This window comes from Camarhynchus parvulus, chromosome 9, assembly GCF_901933205.1.
Source record: "Camarhynchus parvulus chromosome 9, STF_HiC, whole genome shotgun sequence".
NCBI classification, from domain to species: domain Eukaryota; kingdom Metazoa; phylum Chordata; class Aves; order Passeriformes; family Thraupidae; genus Camarhynchus; species Camarhynchus parvulus.
In genome coordinates, this window is record NC_044579.1 from 3,129,017 (window position 1) to 3,147,007 (window position 17,991).

General features: G+C 42.1%; 2 protein-coding genes across 3 annotated transcripts in view; one reads left to right on the forward strand and one right to left on the reverse strand.

The window, feature by feature from the left end:
• Positions 1-608: 608 nt before the first annotated feature.
• PDCD10 (programmed cell death 10) lies at positions 609-15,277 on the reverse strand. Of its 2 annotated transcripts, none has more exons than XM_030954645.1 (8): positions 15,082-15,277; positions 8,599-8,813; positions 7,949-8,002; positions 6,503-6,620; positions 5,723-5,849; positions 5,342-5,420; positions 4,948-5,030; positions 609-3,433 (listed from the first exon to the last, which is right to left on the reverse strand). In XM_030954645.1, exons 2-8 carry the CDS (start codon positions 8,692-8,694, stop codon positions 3,352-3,354), a joined length of 639 nt encoding a protein of 212 aa, XP_030810505.1. In that variant the 5' UTR covers positions 8,695-8,813; positions 15,082-15,277; the 3' UTR covers positions 609-3,351. The 2 variants fall into 2 exon arrangements, with proteins under 2 accessions (XP_030810505.1, XP_030810506.1); XM_030954646.1 differs by having other exon boundaries at positions 8,599-8,805; positions 15,082-15,210.
• Positions 15,278-15,390: 113 nt separating this feature from the next.
• The window catches only part of SERPINI1 (serpin family I member 1), a 45,303-nt gene continuing 42,702 nt past the window's right edge, over positions 15,391-17,991 (forward strand). Inside the window, exon 1 of the mRNA XM_030954539.1 lies at positions 15,391-15,456. The gene's annotated coding sequence lies outside the window, so the exon portion shown is untranslated. The remainder of the gene's footprint in view (positions 15,457-17,991) is intronic.

The window sequence follows — 17,991 nt, forward strand, 5'->3', positions numbered from 1 at the left end:
GGCTGAGCTTGGCAAAGCAAGAATCTCAGGCACAACTGCCAGGGCCTCCTCCAAGGGCAAGGGATAATCACTGCTCTGCCCAATCCACTTATTACCATTGCAAACATCACTCCCGTCTGAAGGGGAAATCAAATAAATGTAGCAATGTAAAGCTTAGATTTGTGGCAAGTTGGTCTGGACAACCTTCCTTTCCTTCCCCACCCAAGTGAGAGAGGCAGAGCCTCTGGAAAATGAGGAGGTAACACCTGCAGAACAAACAAGGCTGCCCTGGACACACAGTGTGAGATCTTAACAGCACTTTAAAAGGAGCACTTTGGTAGGAATCTAGATAAGATCATATGAAAAGATAATATTTAATCCAGACCAACACTACCTGCTGGTGCTGGCTGGAGCCAAGGAAGGTCTGACACCAGGACACTCTGAGATTTCATACTCACCACTTCCCCTCAGCTCAAGACAAACCTTGCTCTGAGCTGGGCACCTGGCACCTCTCACAAATCTGGGGATCAGGATTAAAGCTTCCAGCCAAAACCAAGCCAGCCTAAGCTTTTCTTCACTTCTTTATAGGCTGAGGAAAATCAAAACAAGTGATTAAGACGGTTCTTTGCTTCATTAACAAATATACAAAGTTTTATTTTGTTTATTAGATTGGTTTTCTGTATGTTAACATTATCATAGCAGTTATAACCCACATTCACAGCAGAAATTTTCTAAGAGCATTTTGCAACACTAACTGCTGTATCAGAAATCCTCAGGAGAAACTTATCTTTTAGCTACTCAGGTAACTTCAATAATAAAGTGCAAAACCACAATAAAATTTGACAGACATATGTCCCAGCTCATATTCAGTGGAAAAGAAAGGTTTATAAGACCACTAGATATGGATTCACTGCACACAACAGAAGAATGTGACCTGAAGACACCAGTTTTCAAGTTTTCCCATTACCAGACATGGATTACAATGAATAATTTTCCATTACTTTTAAGGGTAACATAGAGAAATCACAATGAGGTTATAAATAAAACAGAACACATTGGCCAGACAAGCTGAAGCTTAGCCCTGTATTTGGTACCTTTAACCCAATAAAGGTTTTGGGAAGAACTGATGAACAGGAACAGTTCATTTCTTGATGAAATAGCCTCGGATTTGACAAGGAACCAACTGGCAGGACAAAGCACAGCAGCTTGTGGGGGACACAAGTCACAGGTGGATTTTTTATATGTATTTGTTACCACCCATAGACACAGACATGGTCTCATTCAATTTATGATTGCCAGCACCAATTACTGTCCTGCTCAATCCAAGAAAATAGAGAAAACTCAGAATATTATGGGAATCAGGTCCAATTCATAAACCACAACTCAATCTTTTGTGTTTCTCTCTCTCTACAGCTACTGCTGCAGCCTCTCCAGTACCAAACACTCTTTCCAAGACAGATGAAGTATCACAAACTCCAGGGGCCTTTCCCTTCCTTCTCCCTGACTCATGGATCTTCATGAAGCCCTCTGGAGCTATGACTTAATTGAGAATCACCCACAAGGAGACTACCCAACCCTTTTAGTTACAGAATGCAAAGATGCAAATTAAATATCACTCTAATTTCGTCGGCTCCAACATTGCTGTTCTTCTACCACTTGCCAAAATATGACAGTTCAGCAGGCCAAGCTTTAAGAAATACCAGAAAGTCTGAACTATAAATTGATTCTGCATCCCTTTACTAAGCTCAGTTTGCTAAGGACACAAGACACCACTGTCAGAACAGAGAACAGGCTGACCAGCAAGCTTTAAGGACCACGTCCTGCTTATAGCTCTATGTGTAACCAAAAATTGCACAACATACATTCCCAAAGAACTCATTTTTACACAATACTCTCCTTCACATTGTTCTATTTGACTACAGTCAGTGCTCTCATCGAGGAAACAATTCCATGCACAAATAGACAGCAGAACATCCAGTGCTATTTGGGAGGCTGCAGTTTGCATTTTCCCCCCTTTTGATCCTTTCAGATCAGCAAATGCAAGGACCCAGCTGTTGTACCTGGGATAAGGCACTTGCCCCAGATGAGCAGTACAGCACCAGGCCAGTGTGCCAGACAATCTGCAGGGATCTTTTCTTCACCTTTTACAGCCAAACAAGGAATAGTTCTGGAGCAATTGTGCTCTTTCAGCCTGGAGTGCTCCTCCTGCAACAGCTTTCAGAAGCTGCTTCACATTCTTCCCTAAACTTCCTAGTAATGGCCACAGATTTTGCAAACTTCCAGAGGTTTATTCTCTTTCCAAATCAGCTCGAGGTGCACTTCCAAGGGATTCATCAGAACTTGTGAAACATCACCAGGAAATCACAAAGAGAAAATTTCCACCTGTCCAGCAGCAGCTCTTAACCATCTACACAGCCAAGGTTTGTCAGTCGAGGTCTCACTTGATTTCAATTCCCTGAAAAAACAAAGTTGCCTTATGGCATGCATAGTATAGATATCACTAGTGCTACCTGGAAGAGTTCTAGCTCCAATCCTCCTCCCTCCCAAAGGGGACAAATTCAAACCCACTTATCTGAAGAGTTTTAAATTCAATCTTTGCTGCATATATTTCAAATAAACCTGTGCTCCAAACCTTGGAAAAGCCTAGGAGTAAAAAAGCCTGTTAACTCGCCACTAATAGAAGACTAAGAAAGAAGTGAGATCTAGTTTCTATCAAAAACAAAAGCACATCTCACTTCTGGGCTTATTTATTACTTTCTCAAAGACATTTTAATATAATTATTCTGATATTCTGGTCTAGATAACAGCCAAAATCTCAGTTTTAAGGAAAACCCCTCATTTTACACCGATTTGAACTCCCAGTAGCTTTAAGCACCCAAATAATTTTAATTTCTTTTTCTATTGAATGAATGTTCTGCAGTTCTAGAAAGATGAGTTATGCACTTTTGTTCACATACAAAAAGACAGTCTAACAGATGTAAACTATTTATTGAATATTTGCCACCAATATTGTTAAATACATAATCTTGCAGTTTTCCGCTTTCAAGTTAAAATGTCAGAAACAGAACACCAAATATTTACAATTCTTGTAAGGAATGTTACATAATGACACATTAAGGCGTAAATTCTTTTGGCTTATAATTCTGAAAAGAATGATAATAGCAAAAAGTGATGCAAAATCTTTCTTGTGAGATTATGATTAAGCTACAATGTTTTACAAAAATATGGTGTAAGATGGCAATAATCCCATTCAAAATCCTGCATTAGGCCCCTCGAGAGGGGCTGATAATTTATACAGTCAAAACTTTAAAATTTACATATAAAGGTACCCTATCCACCATTGAAAAGTACAACTCTCAACATATACAGTTTTCAGGCCACAGTTTTGAAGGTCTGGAGTATCAAGTTGGTTTGATGAATTAGTCGGTTGGCACTTATGAACACATTTATTGCCCTGTGGAAAGAGAAGAATATTGCTTCAGACACTTCCAGAAACATGGCAGTGGAGAAAGCCAGCATCATTGCCATCTAGAACTGGAGAATTGGAAGCACAGGGATGTTCCACCCTGAGCTGACCTACCTGAAGCTCCCTGCTGGCAGCCAGCCAGCCTCATTTGCATAGCTAATCCCAGGAAGGCTGTGTTGATTTGGCAGGAATTTTAAAAGAATTTGGCTCTCTATCATCACTGACATCTCAATCCTTTCCTTCTGAGATTCAGATAACCAAGGGAAAACCATGGAGCAGATGACTGGGGCTTGGAACCAGATGATCTTTAAGGTCACAGCCATTTTCTGACTCTGACTGTTAAACACCTTTCCAAAGCTGAGCTCTTCACCCCCTAGGAATTCCAGAATTGGCAACTCTTCCCTCAAGGAATACTAAACGTGCCCACATGTGACAGCAACACACTATTTTAGTTACCTTTCTGCACAGAAAGGTGTGGGGTCACAGAAGTTTTCAGCTCAGGAATGACGTCTGAGCATGGCTTGTGTGTAGTGCTGGGGGGAGCAGGGATCTCACCCCATGTGCTGCTCAGACACAAATTCCTCCTGACTTCCCAAGGGTAGGAAATACAGGATGGAATTTCTTACACTACTGCAAATAATTAACACACTTGAAGCTTAAGCCCACACAGTACTTCTGTCCAAGAATCAAAGCTACTAAAGCCTAAACTTCTCATTTTGGTATCAAATTTAGCCCCAATTTCAGGAAAAGGAGAGAAAAACAAGGATGCTTTGATGGGAGCAGGACTGTACTCCCAGCTGGTCTCAAGACTTTTCTCTCCTTTTTAATGCACCATCTCCTGGGTGCTTTCAGCCTTTGCCAAGCTCAACAAGAGCTGACATCAAAGTTGGTTCCATCTTTAAAACAGAACATTTTGGCACTGTCAGAATCTGAGGGGGATCCATTCATCCTCCAAAAGAATCACTACAGTGAATTATACAGGAACAGTGACTGCAAAACCCAAGGTGAAGACCTGGAAAAAGCCTCAGTTTGAGGGCTAAAATGCTCAGCTAGAAAAAGATTCAGCTGAATCATTCCAGATACTGTGAGGGTCTGTAAGAAAGGCCAATAAAAATTTAAATCAAAGAGAACCCTGCACAGATGTTTTGTATTTGCAAATGATACTTCAAATAGGTAAATTACTTTTCTCAAAAAAAAAAAAAAAAATCCATAATTTCTTTGTCCTTGTATATGCACTGAGAAAACCCACACAGGACCAGGAAATTTAACTTCTCATTCAAATTCAAAACTAACACCACACATGGGTGTTACATGGTGGTGAATTTAACAATTTTCCCTTTCCTCAAAGGCAAAGAAACAACATTTTAAAGCAGCCATGGTAATGAGAGGACATAGGTAAGGAAATAATTAGGCAACTCCTAAAAAAGGCAGCTTATGCCTGTCCTATTTTCCTGTTAGTCATTATGTAAATTGTTGAAACAACAGGACAAAAGCATACTTACTTTCCATCTTTAAAATAGGTTTTCAGAGTATCACTGAAACTTTTGGAGTATTTTACAAACTCTTTCTTTTGGTGCTCAAGTGCCTACAAAAACAAAAACACCAGGAGCAGAGTCTTAGTTCACATATTTCTGGGTACAGCGAGAACCTTGAGGTTAAACTGATCAGAAAATTAATTAATATTACATTGAGAACAAAAATTTTTGGGTATTTTTTTCTTTGGAAGAAACAAAGAAGAATAATTTTTTCTCTAGAATTCCTGAGACCTATCATACAACCATTCTGCTGTTAAAGCATGGTTTCATTGACCAGCTAAGCTCTGCTGTTCATCCTTGGATCAAAGGATGCCTCTTGTTTTGCTATTAGAAATACTGGATGAAGAGCTGGTGCACGTACCCGCCGGTTCTGGTACTGGTATTTCTTGAAGACATTATTTACTGTGTCAAGGAGCTCCTTTATTGCACTTGCAATGTCCCTGTTGGGCAAGAAAAGGAGAATTTCAATATCCTCAGGAGATCCCATGAAATGCTGGAATTGAATCCCTTTCTAGCAGTCAAGTATTTCTCAGGGCAGTCTGCACAGAGGAAGTCTCAGACATGATGGAGGAGACCAAATCCAGCAAGTTTGGTCACGTAACATCCTCATCATTTCTAAGTGGGATCAGGCTCTCTAGCAATGGGAACAATGCTGCTACAGCTACAGAATTTCAACATTCAGACTTAAATACAAGAAGTTTGACTTCTCCACCTGCAGCAAAATCCATCATATTGTACTTACTTGATTGTCTGAAGAAACCTCACTCTGTCATTGATCTCATCTGGAATCTTACTAAGAATCTGTTTAAGTGCTCGTGCCTTTTCATTAAGATCTTGGAATTCAGGTTCAGGTCTTTCAATCATATACTCTGGCAAAAAAAAAAAACATATTCAAAGGCACCATAAGTTTGTCCTGAAGTCAGTAGTGACAGCTAAAAACACGACACAAAATGCAGCAGGATTGCCAGGGTGAATTTGAAGGTGAACAAATGAGAAACAGCCACGAGCAGAGAACTGCAGTGAATAACCCCTGTGTGAATCAGGACAGTGCAACAATCACCTTCATTACTGCATGGTGGAAAAAGAGCCCATCTTACTTTATTTGAGACATTAAAGTCATCAAATTCAGTATTAAAATAACTTAAAGCCTGCAGTATATTCTCCTTCTGTGACAGTGTAACTGCTGCTTTTAATTTGAAGTAGGAAAAAAAAAGAGGGTGTTATACTACATATTTGCCTTTTCCTGGTTGTTAGCATTACAAAAGGTGAACTATGCACCCATAAAAATATAGTTCTGAACATTCATTTTCTTTCTTTCCTTATTAGTCAAGTGTGGTCTTCAGGGAGATTTAATTTCTCCAATAGCAGGATTCAAAAATACAAATTTTCTTCTACCATGCTGAGAAAATTCTACTAAGAAACAAATAATCTCTTCTGAAAAAAAAAAGAAGAAATACAGAATTGCATGCTCCTGGTTAACAGTGTAATTAAAAATACAGTTATCCAACACAGGCTTTATTACCTTCTACATCATCAGCAGCCATACGCAGAAGAGACTCTGTGAAATTCACATCCACACTTTTCTTCTCCAGGATTTTCATGATGATGTCCTGTGTAAGACCTGGATTTTCTTTTTCAGCCTGTAAAGCAGAGAAAACTTATATTTTTAAATATGCAAGACCTGGACATTGCAAGCACCAAGATTTTCATGTAAATTGCTTCAGGTGCTGCAGGAGTTTGCTGGGAACTTTGAATGTCTAAGGGCTTTAGACCAGTAGATTACATTAAAAACATTTTTCCACTACAAAATTAACTTTTCTTGGACTACATCATTGATTTTGTATAAGCAACTTTTCCAATAAGACCTTGCACTCATTTTAATTTGAGTAAGAAAGGTTTTAATAAATGTCTCTATCCTGTTATATTTTCATAAACACCAAGCTTTGAGACAAGGATATGGTATCCCCTGGAATTTAATTCACTCCAACACAGGTGCTACTCCCCCACCTTCCCCATGACATTTATAAATGTGCCTCTCATGAATCACATCATATGCACAGACATCATCTGGGAATTGCTCTTTCAGAAAAAACCCAGCTTTTGATTGATGACATATCTAAGTACAGAGCTGGATTAACACTGGAGCTGTTCACATCACCTGTGCTGCTACCAAAAACTGCTCTGTGTGGAAGAAAAATGAGCCTCCATGGGTTTTTTAGCTGGCACTACCATTTTTACCAATATCTCAGTTTTACATTATTTGCATCCACCTTAGCTCCTTCCCACCAATTGTGAAAACACACAAAACCAACCCACACTTGTAGGAGCTCACTTTGAGACTTCAGCCCATCAAGGTACACTTAGATTTCAGTGCAGGAACAGGGAAGTATCCCAGAATTTGCACAGCTCAGATATGTCATGCCTGCCATTATTTTGTTTCAATATTTGAAAAGATCACCACTTCAATAAAGCAATGTAAAGGAATATCTGTATTTTCACTCCTTAGGAATACAATGGAAAAGACAGAAGAATCTTTTTTTTTTCCATTTACTGCTGGATTTCTACACAAACACTGAACTTCATCCACAAAAAAATCCCATTACCACTCACTTTGTAAACCAATTTCAAAGTCTGCTACGTGCCTATTGTTCATGAGAGCCTATTCTACAAATCTTGGGGGTTTTAGACTAAGTTAATTATTTATTCACTGACTGCTCCCTCATTTAAGCTTTTGTTCTATATGGACAAGAGAAGAGTGTTTAAAATTGCTCATTCAGATTTCTACTCATGACATCTGCAGACATCTCAAACTTGCAGTTCATGCAATTGTCCGTTTTATTTTTAGACTACTGGATCAAGGATGAAGTCTCAGATAAAAAGACAAGGAAACAAGAGAGCTGACCTTTTAGCTTCATCTTACACAGCTTACTTTTGAAACAACCATTTTTCAATGCAAGTTACTTCTCACCTTAATAAAAGCTGCTCTCAGCGTCTGAGCTGCAGACAGATTTACTCTTTCTAGCTGCAATAAAAGTTTAGAATTAATTATTAGCATTCTGTTGTTATCAGAACAAAACAAGTCAAGTAATCACACCTTGCCCCATAAAGCAGAATGGAAAGGGGGATTGACAGAAGGTTTCAAATTGCTGGTCTCACTTCAGAGATACTATAAAGTTAATCCCAAAGCAAAGAGTTCCCCCCACAAATGAAAACAAAAATCACTGGATATATTTTGCAGCAAAAGTCCAACAGAAGATTGTGAGAACATCTTGGCAATCCCTGATATTCAGAGAAAAACAAATATTAAATTACAACCATTAGCAGTAAAATTGAAATGCATCAAGCTGTTCACAGGTTTGACTGTGTGCTATTTCCTGCCAGAGAATACCAGAGCTGGCATTTTTGTCAAAACCCTCTGTTAAAGGTAAGAGAAAAGCTCACAACCAAGACACCAGCAACCTTTGATGAGCATGAAACTATTGATGGCAAGAAGGGCGAAACAATGCAGAGAGTGAAGATGTGTTAGACAAAGCTTTCCCAAGATGAACAGCACGTCCCTGTGGCCTCATTTCCCAAAATAAAGGGGATTAGTGCATTCCAAGGTAAACTGGAGCTCACCTCATTAAAGACAGGGTACATAACAGCATAGAGAGGCATGGAAACCATAGAAGTGGTCTCTGCTTCATTCTTCATCTCTTCCATTGTCATCCTCATTCAAAGAGCCACTTCTCAAGGAAAACACTATAGAAGCAAAAAACTCCTCATTCACTGAAATGTCTCTTCTTTTTCCTCGTTGTGCAAGAATACTTGAAGAACTTGGGAAATCTATTGTCCTTAGGGTGTGTGAGAAAAGAGAAAACAAACAAACACACAATTACAAATGCTCGAGAGGGACAAGTTCTAAAAATGACAAGGCACAGATCAATGTGAGTTCTACTGTGTAGAAACCAGGGATTTCTTATTACATGAGACAAGTAAACATGGAATGACCACTTGGTGTAACTTCAAAACCCTAACAGAAATCTATTAAATGAATATTTTAAAGAAAAAGTACTACCCCAAGTGTTTTTCCCTTCAAGTTCTTATGGAATCAATTCTCCCTAAAGCAGGTATTTTATGTGCTATTTACAAAGATCTTGCCACCACTCACAGGCAGCAGCATAAGGCTCCTGACAACTCCCATCCAGGAAAAACTTGGAAAGCACTACATGCTGCAGCCCAAGCCTCATCCAGATGCAATGTGACTATTAAAACTACCTATAAATAGGTATATTTATAAATATTCCATACTGCACATGCATCAAGCTGTGCTTCTGCTGGAGATCAGTGCCTACTTTCCACCCATCTGAACGTGAACACTACATCTTTGGTTTTATATAAGCTGAAGTCATGTTTCCACTCAGGGTGTGCCACCAGCTATGTTAACTCAATGGAAAATTATTGTTCCAGTAACTGAACCTCTGTTTTGGAAGTTCTCCACCCAGCCCAGCTCATCATATCCATCACTGCTCAGACACAGAAATTATGTGGAAAAGAAAAAAGGTCACCTTACAGTTGATAAAAAGCCCTTGTTCCAGCCTGCTGTATTTTCTATTCGTCAGATTCTTTAAAAAATATTTTATATGACATAATTGAGTTTAAAGACCTGAAGCCCACGTCAGAAATAAAGATAAAAAGAAAGATATTAAAGGTTTTAATTTTTAGATTTGCTTGGAGGATTTAATGCACTAGAGGAAGGATTTTTTTCTCCTAGCAAGCTCCAGACACCTGGCATTTGCATGTCTGTGTAATTTACTGACATTTTAGTAAGAAGTGAAAAGAGTGAAATGGTAAGAAACAGCAGAAACTACTGCAGCAATCAATATCACTTCCTGAGAGCATGAACAGGTTAAGAACATGCCAAGACATTTCTTCAAGCCATATCCCTCATTATGCTCTGCACTGGCTGAAGATCTTCAGGCTGTTTAAACAGAAGAACAGGTATTTTTTGTCCAGAGCAGATCTATAATTGTTTAGCCATAATTACACAAGTGAAATTTGTTACTGATTACAGTCAGCACAGAGAAGAAACTGGATGACTACAAATCTTGTGCATATCTCTTTTGGGAACAGTAAAAGCTGAAGAAAAATTCAACATGACTACAGTAAAAACTTTATACAAGTCTTCTAACATGGACTGCTTACTGCAAAACCTCACTTTGCTCCTCCTGCTGTTCCAGCCTCCAAGTGCCACAGATGAGCTGATTCCTCCAGCCCCAGAAAAGGATCCCTGAGGCTTTAGAAAGGGCTCTGGATGGATGAAATGCATCCACAGGGATGGAACTGCAATAATCAGGGGTCTCACAACTTTATCACCCACTCCTGGTATTTTACAGCTGTCAAGAGCATGGAGGAACACAAGTGAATATTCATCATTCCACAAAAAGTTGAGTGTTTTCCCAAGAACTTGTTTCAGTTACATAAATTCATGCCAGGTCTGCTCACATGGGGGGAGGGAACTTGTCTGAACAAGTTTTCACTCCCTACTGCAGGTACAAGCTGTCCCATTTATTATCCATGTGTATTCCCTGCTGGATGGAGATTTGATTTTTTGCTGTTGAATTCCTCCTTTCTGGAAGTTCAGTGAATGTCCACTCACACATCTGCATTCACAGATGAATTTATAGCACATTTTTATCTGTAGTCTCACAGAAAGTTTTTTTAAATAGTTAAATCAGGTCACTGAACATGGTTCTACCCAAAAGATTTTTATCACAGGAAGAAGGGCAAAAAAGGACAAAATTGTCATTAGATATAATTACTTTGTTTTTATGGGTTAGCAGTATCCACACACATACAAAAGGAAATACTAAGTGAAATGATGGATTTTTATGATGATGAAAACCTATTACCCTGTGAGCTACCATGAAGAACTCATTTTCTCCTGAAGAACCATAAGCTATTGTTACTAATCCATGGTACAGTTAAAACCCTCATATAAAAACAATTATACATTATCTATTACCCCTTTTCCAGACACTGACACTCCTAAAAAAAAATACACCACTTGGATTTATATTAACACAAAGAATACCAATTTTGCAACTGAAGAGGTGGGTTTATATATATGTGCACACAAGAAATATTTAAGAACACCAAATGCTTTTGTTGCCAAGGTATGAAAAGAAATATATTCAGTTTATCACACTGCTTGTTCATGATTTCAGAAATCTTCCTGTTTTCCAGAAGATATACTAGGAAGCATCACAGTGTCATGAAGGACCTGACTGCTAAAATTCTCAAACTGTTTATCTTTACAGTTAGGAATCAACTTCACATCTTTTGGATGCAACTTATTCACTTCAGACTTTGCTAGTGTTAAATAGAAAGAATAATTATCTTCCCAAAAACACTGTGTTCATTGTGTTACTGAAAGTCAGTTTGTCATAGCTGCACTAAACCACATCCAAATACCCTTGAAGGCGGTCTCAATCCTGATTAGGGACCAAATCCTCATGAAAACTGAAGTTTCTGTTCTATTTAGATCAATTATCAGCAAGTCTACTAACCTTCAAAATGGCCTGACTCAAGCCAGTTTAATGCACATTATCAGCAGCAAGGAGGAGCTTTCAGCATTTCTTTTAGGAGGTGATCAAAAGCAGCTCTGCACAGCTGCCAGACTTCCTGACAGTGTCTTGTAACAGCTTAACTTCAGTTCCTCCAATCCCAAAAGAGCCTTTTCTTTGAGAGGAGTTTACCCTAGTTTCATCTGTCATCTGCTTTATTTGACATTCTCATAAAAGGTGGGAATAAGATTCCATGAGAAGGTGATTTATTAGGACAGCACAGTGGAATGGTAGAGTTGAGAAAATCCTGGAAAACTGTAAGATGTAGAAAAGGTGTTACTCTGCTGGCAAACTTGTTAATTGGTCTGAGGGGGCAGATGAGGAGAAGGCAGCAGGACAGTGCCAAACACTGAGCTGAGTGTCAGCCCGATCCTCCTCTGTGTTCCAGGGACCCCACAACCCCAAATCTCTGGGTGTGCAATGAGAGAATGGACAGAATGATACAGGAATTGAAACAGAATCTGGATTTGCCAACTGTGCTAAAACAATACAGTTAATACAAGCCTGACTGCTCAGTCCTGACCCATCAAACACAGCAGGCTGGATTCCAAGGGATGCACTAACATGGAATACGTGCTTTCACTGTCAGGATAAATCTTACATTCTAACCTTTAAGTCTCAGCACTAAAATATGATCCCAGCCAGTCAGCAAACATGGAGAGAGCTGGTATATTTTAGATGAGGAATAGATTTGGAAAGGTTTTTTGACAGGCCTATTCCCCCACAGCCACCCAGTGACATTTTAAATCATTCAACTGAACTTTAGCAGGAAAAAAAACCCCAAAAACCCAACTCCTGCCAAGAAGGGTGAAGAGCACAGACCACCACACTTCTTAGATTGTCAGTGTCTAAGTTGACAATCTGCTTTCTCTAATGTGTGCCATTTACTGACAGACTTTTGGTAATGCACTTAAATCAAGCAGAGCTGCTTAATAAGAACACAACCATCCCCCTGTAACTACAGCAGGCAGGATGTGCCCCAAATCCACACCTGCTCCTAGGCCAGGCTGAAGAGGTTTCCATCAAAGAAAGGTGTTTGTGTAACACAATCTTCTGAAGCAGTGCTTAAAGCAAAGAGAGCAGACTCTCATGATTTCAACTTTTCAGGTTCTAAACCAACAGAAATATTTGGTATCAATTGGCAGGGTTTCAGCTCTGTCATCAGCAGATCTACCTCTGCACTGATGTTGTCTCTATTCCCTTCTCCAGGCTCCATCTACCCTAGATCTGGTAAGTGCTTAGATATTAATATTCTTTTTTAGAAAAGTACTACAAAGGAACAAGGCCCAAGGCAGTGATTGCAAATATTATTATTTCAGTGGTTGGCTTCTAGCAAAAATCACAGCTCCATTCCTGCTAGAAAAGACCTTACTGCCAAGAGGTTCTGCTCCACTTTTTGCAAGGAGGATTCAAGAAGAGGTTTCACCTTTAACCTGATCTGAGATCCCTGAGTTACCAGAAAAATTCATTCAAGTCCTGGAAGAAAGAGTGGGGGAAGGGAAACAACAGCATAAATTCCATCTGAATTCAGAGGCAGAGCTTGAATCAAAATGTAAGAGCAATGTGCATGGGAGGAGGGAGTGTAGATAATTTACCACTGCTGTTGTAAAGTTTATGGAAGTAAAAAAAAAAAAAAGTAGAATTTTCTCTTTTAACTATATACACACCCACACAACCTGTCTTGGTAACTCTTTCTATCATTAATGGTCACCTGAATTAAAAAAAACCCGAACCCACACATCTTTCTTTTTCAGTCAGATGTTACCTTACCTGCCACTGTATTTTAATTATCAGTTGCAATTATTTCCCATTGTATAACTTAGATTATTTGATACAAAACTTCAAAGCTTTGTGTTTCAGATACAGAATTACTTTCCTTCTTTTTAAAACTGAGTATGGGTGGATTCACTGGGATTAGCATACAGATCAAGTATTAGGATAACAATCTGTATTTTAAAATCAGCAATGATAAAAAGAGACTTAAAAGGCATCCTACTGAACTGATTCCACATCCTGCTGATTCTTACACCAAATAGTTTCCCTGCAGAGTCAATAAAAGGAATGTCACCAGCAAATAATACTGAAGTTTGAAAGTGTCTTCAAATGCCTCTCACCAGAACAGAAATGCAGTTTTCAAATATCTCCACACACATGTAAGAGTCACCTGCAGTGAAATTCACTCTGGCAAAGCAGAACTGCTTATGCATTTGATTACTGTAAGAGCAGTTCTATGACTAATTCAGAAATGACACAGACCTGTGATAAATCCAAGGTGTCTATTTTTAGAACCATATCAACTCAAAAAAACAAAAACCAAGCCTAGCCTGAAGTCAGGCTTATAATTAGTCCATGTTCTTTTGCTGGACTTCAAAATGGAAGTGATTTAATCTCCTAATACACCCAAGTGTGTGTCTAACACGAGACCCCACAGCCTGTGCTCCAGTTCCAGCAGTCAGCAACACCAGAACTGTTATACAGCATAACTGAAACAGGTCAAGAATGTTGGAATACATAACCACAACAACATTTCCCCGTTTCTCTTTCTTTTTCGCCTCTTTGGGAATGTGAAAGTGAAGCCATTACTTTGCCAAACACAAATAGATATGACACAGCTCCAAAGGAACAAAAATACATTCCAACGTGCCAACACATACCAGAGGAGAATTAGTTCCTCTGATAACAGGAACAGCACAACGTTTCAGCCACCCAGTATGTGCGAGCTACAGGAAAAACACCAACCCAACCCACCAGTTCAGTGAGTGGCTTAATGGGACACCCCAGCCCTGAGTGCTCAGTCCCCAAAGGGGGCACAGCCAGGGGGGAGCCTGCGGAGGAGGAATCCCAGAATCAATCGGGCTGGAAAAGACATCCAAGATCACCGAGTCCGACCTTTGAACAAACACCACCTTGTCAACCAGGCCATGGCACCCACTGCCACGTCCATCCTCTCCTCAAACACCTCAGGAACGGTGACTCCACCAGCTCCCAGGGCAGCCCATTCCGATGTCTAATCACCTTTTCTGTGAATAATTTCTCCCTAATGTTCAACCTACACCTCGCCTGGCGCAGGAAGGGGGAAGGAGCCGAGGTGCCCTTTCTCCCTGCCCGCCGCAGCCACCTGACAAGCGCTCCGCTCCGAGAGGACGAGCTAAAAATAAATACACACAAAAATAAAACACATCCGGGCCTGCGCCCGCCGGGCCCGGCCCGAGCGAACCAGCACCAGGCCAGGAACCCCGGAGCGGGGCCAGGCCCCAGCCCCGCGGCCGCGGGAAGGGCGGGCAGAAGGACAAGCCCTGGGCGCTGCCTCAGGGCCGGAGGAAGGAGGTCACCGCCCGGCCGGGAGGGGAAGGGACACCCCGCGCACCTTCCCCGCACGCCGAGGCCGCCCTCAGCCGCTTCCTCAGCCCGGCCACCCCTCTCGCAGCCCCGGAGGGCGCGGCGGGCCCCGCGTCCAGCCCGCGAGAGCCGGGCAGGGCAGGGCTCGGCACCTCACCTGCCCCGGCCCGCCGAGCCCCCGCTGCTCCCGAGGGGCTTCGCCGCCGCCGCCGCGCCGGAAGCGCCCGCGAGGAGCAGGAGGAGGAGGAGGAGGAGGAAGATCCGCGGTGTTACCACACACCAGGCGTTGTCCGGAACCGCGCGCGGGGCCCTGGGGCTCGTAGTCCGCTCTCCGCGACCACAAGCCCCACAATGCCGAGCGGAGCGGGGGCGGGAGCGCTCGGCGGGGCGGGCCGGGGCGGGGACAGTGCCCGGGCGGAGCGGGGCTCAGAGGAGCCGAGCACAGCCCTCCCTGCACGGCAGAGCCGCGGTGGAGCGCGGAGCGGCGGCAGCACCGCTGGGCAGCGGGCGGGCGGTGGCGGCGGGAGTGCCGGTGAGTGCGCCCGTCCCTTCGCGGGGCTGTGGGACCGAATAAACCGGGCGGCTCCGGCTCGTTTCTTACACGGAGTAGCGGCGGTGCGGAGGAGCCGCTGCCCGTGCGGGGGTCGCCGGCGTTCCCTCAGCGCCGGAGGGAGGGAGGCAGGGACGGGCTGCGCCCGCTGCGGCGGGAGAGGAGGCGTTCGTGATCAGAGCTGCTCTTCAGGCGTGGGATAGCGGCGGGGAGCGGCAGGCAAGCCCAGGAGCCCCCCGGTGCTCGCCCGGCTGCTGCGGGCGGCCGGGGCGGGACGCGCTCTCCGTCCGGCCCCGCGGAGCTCAGCCCGCGCCCCGGCGGAGTTGTGCTCGGGTGAAGGAAGGGTCGCGGTGCCGTGCCCCAGAACCCGCCCGCGGTGTCCCGCGGGTCCCTGCGGCCGTCCCGACCCTTCCCAGCCCTCAGCTGGGCTTCGGAGCCCGCCTGTGAGGGGCTTCTCCCGCCTGTGGCAGCCCCGTCCTGGCGGCTCGCTGGGCGCGCCGCAGAGCGTCTGTGCGCCCCGGGTGCTGGCCATTAAAAGAACTAAACTTGGGCATTATTTGTCGGGGTGGTTCTGTTCCTAGTAAGCTTCAAGGTTTGGAGTTCCGAGTTACATCGTAGGAAGAGCTCAGCGATTAAAATTTAATATTAATATTAAAGCATCAACTCGGTTCTAGGTCCGAATTTGCATTTCTGATGTGTCGCTGTTATCGCTCACTTTTTAAAAAATGCTGATCGCTTCTATCTAGTGTTAAGGCACTGAATTCCCCAATGTGAACGTGGGAATGAAGCGTTAAACTTGTCAGGCTTTGGCTGTAACTTGTTGCGGTGCTGCTGGCAGGGTGGGGAGAGTTGGGTGCCTTTGGGGACAGAGGGACGATGTGCAGATGAGGTGTCCGTGTGTGTGTCACCCATCCACATCTCCTCCTTCTGGGTGGGGAAGAAACAGGAAAAAAAGGCACCTGGATTGTTACACGTGTGGATTTTTTCCTTCCCACACCACCTGGTTTTGTTTTAATCAGATCTCTCACATATCGATGGGTGATCTCTCACATATCAAATACTCTACACATCCTGGTATTAAAGGGCTGCTTAAAACCTGCAGCAAATAATGTGTATGAGTTTTGTACTGTTAATCACCTTTGAGCTCAGCTTCTTCAGTTTTCCCATCATTTTGATCTGGTGATTTGGTCTAACGGAAAATTACGCCTTTCTGTGTAGGGGAGAAGTGTTTAGTAAAATGTTGTAGCATAGATTGAGCCGAATGTCTGCTTAGTGGTTATTTATCTCTTCAGTGAAATTAGTATGTTTTAAATAAAGCTACAAAGCTGTAGTCATAGGGCTGCTAAAACTTAAGATAGTTACCTCTTCTATTAATTTTGTGATACTTTTCCAGATTCTGTCAGGTCTTGGTTGGAGTTCTTGGGGTTGAACCAGATTCACACTTTGTTATTTTACATCCATTGTATTTTTTAGAATTACTCTGGCTTGGTTGAGTGTGATGAGGACTAATTGCCAAGGGAAGGGAGGGAGCAGAAAAGGGTGATTTTTTAAATTTTTTTTTAAGGTGTGGGTTTTCTACAGAGTTACACAGAGCAGCCTAAGATGTAATGCAACGTGAAGGCTTGTGGCAGTGTAAAGTTTCCTGTTAAAGGCAGTCATGAGTTCCAAAATTTGACCTCATGAGACTACTTGTCCTGTATTTTCACATCCTCTAGTCCAAGCTGAGTTGAGATTTTAAAATTTTTTTCTGAGTTTGTCTCTTCATCTGCCATTGTCAGGGATTTGCTCACATGTAGATGAAAGTTATTCATGAACGTGTCAGTCATCTCCTTTCATATTCAGGGGTGAACAGTTCTAGGAGCACTATTGTTGTAACAACTCTCTTGAAATTTATTCTGTTGATGTCAATGTTGTATTTATGTGTAGCTCAGTTCAGTTTATAACCCTGTGTATCACAGCACGTAGCCATGAAAATGGGTTAGTGCCGGTAGAATTCTTCACAGCAAGATCTGACTACTCCCTGCTCTTTAAAGGCTTTTGCAGCTAATGTTTTACTTCTCAAAATTTCATATTTGTTTTTTGGGCTGCTCATCATCACTGAAGACACATTGTTGGCATGCCTGAATACCTTTTAAAATAATTTCTAGCAATTTGTGTTCTGTGTGGGCAATACATTATTCTGTCTGTGTAAAGCACAGGCTGAATTAATATAGGGTACATCTGTCCTATACTGAGTCTTCAGGCTGTCCTTATCTGAATTAAGCTGTGTGTTCAAAATAACGTTAAAAATTGGTGTATAAGCATGGTTTCCAAAGTTAATGTTTGGTTTTCCCTATTTTATATCGCTTGCATGTCTCTGATACAATATAATGGGCAGATGGTAGGGAAAGATGTCTGTATAGTCAGCTGTAATTGGTGATAAATATGTCTTTATGAATATATACATACTTTGTATGGATGAAAAAACAGAGTTGTTTAATCCAGGAATCCCTGTAAAAATTTTGGGTTTAATTTGCC

Coding starts and splice junctions, on each gene's coding strand:
- PDCD10 (XM_030954645.1), bottom strand. CDS start 8,694: ATGAGGATGACAATGGAAGAGATGAAGAATGAAGCAGAGACCACTTCT. Junction 6,621..7,948: donor TGAGAGCAGCTTTTATTAAG/GTGAGAAGTAAC, acceptor TCTGCTTTACAG/GCTGAAAAAGAAAATCCAGG. Junction 5,421..5,722: donor AGGTTTCTTCAGACAATCAA/GTAAGTACAATA, acceptor CTTGCCCAACAG/GGACATTGCAAGTGCAATAA.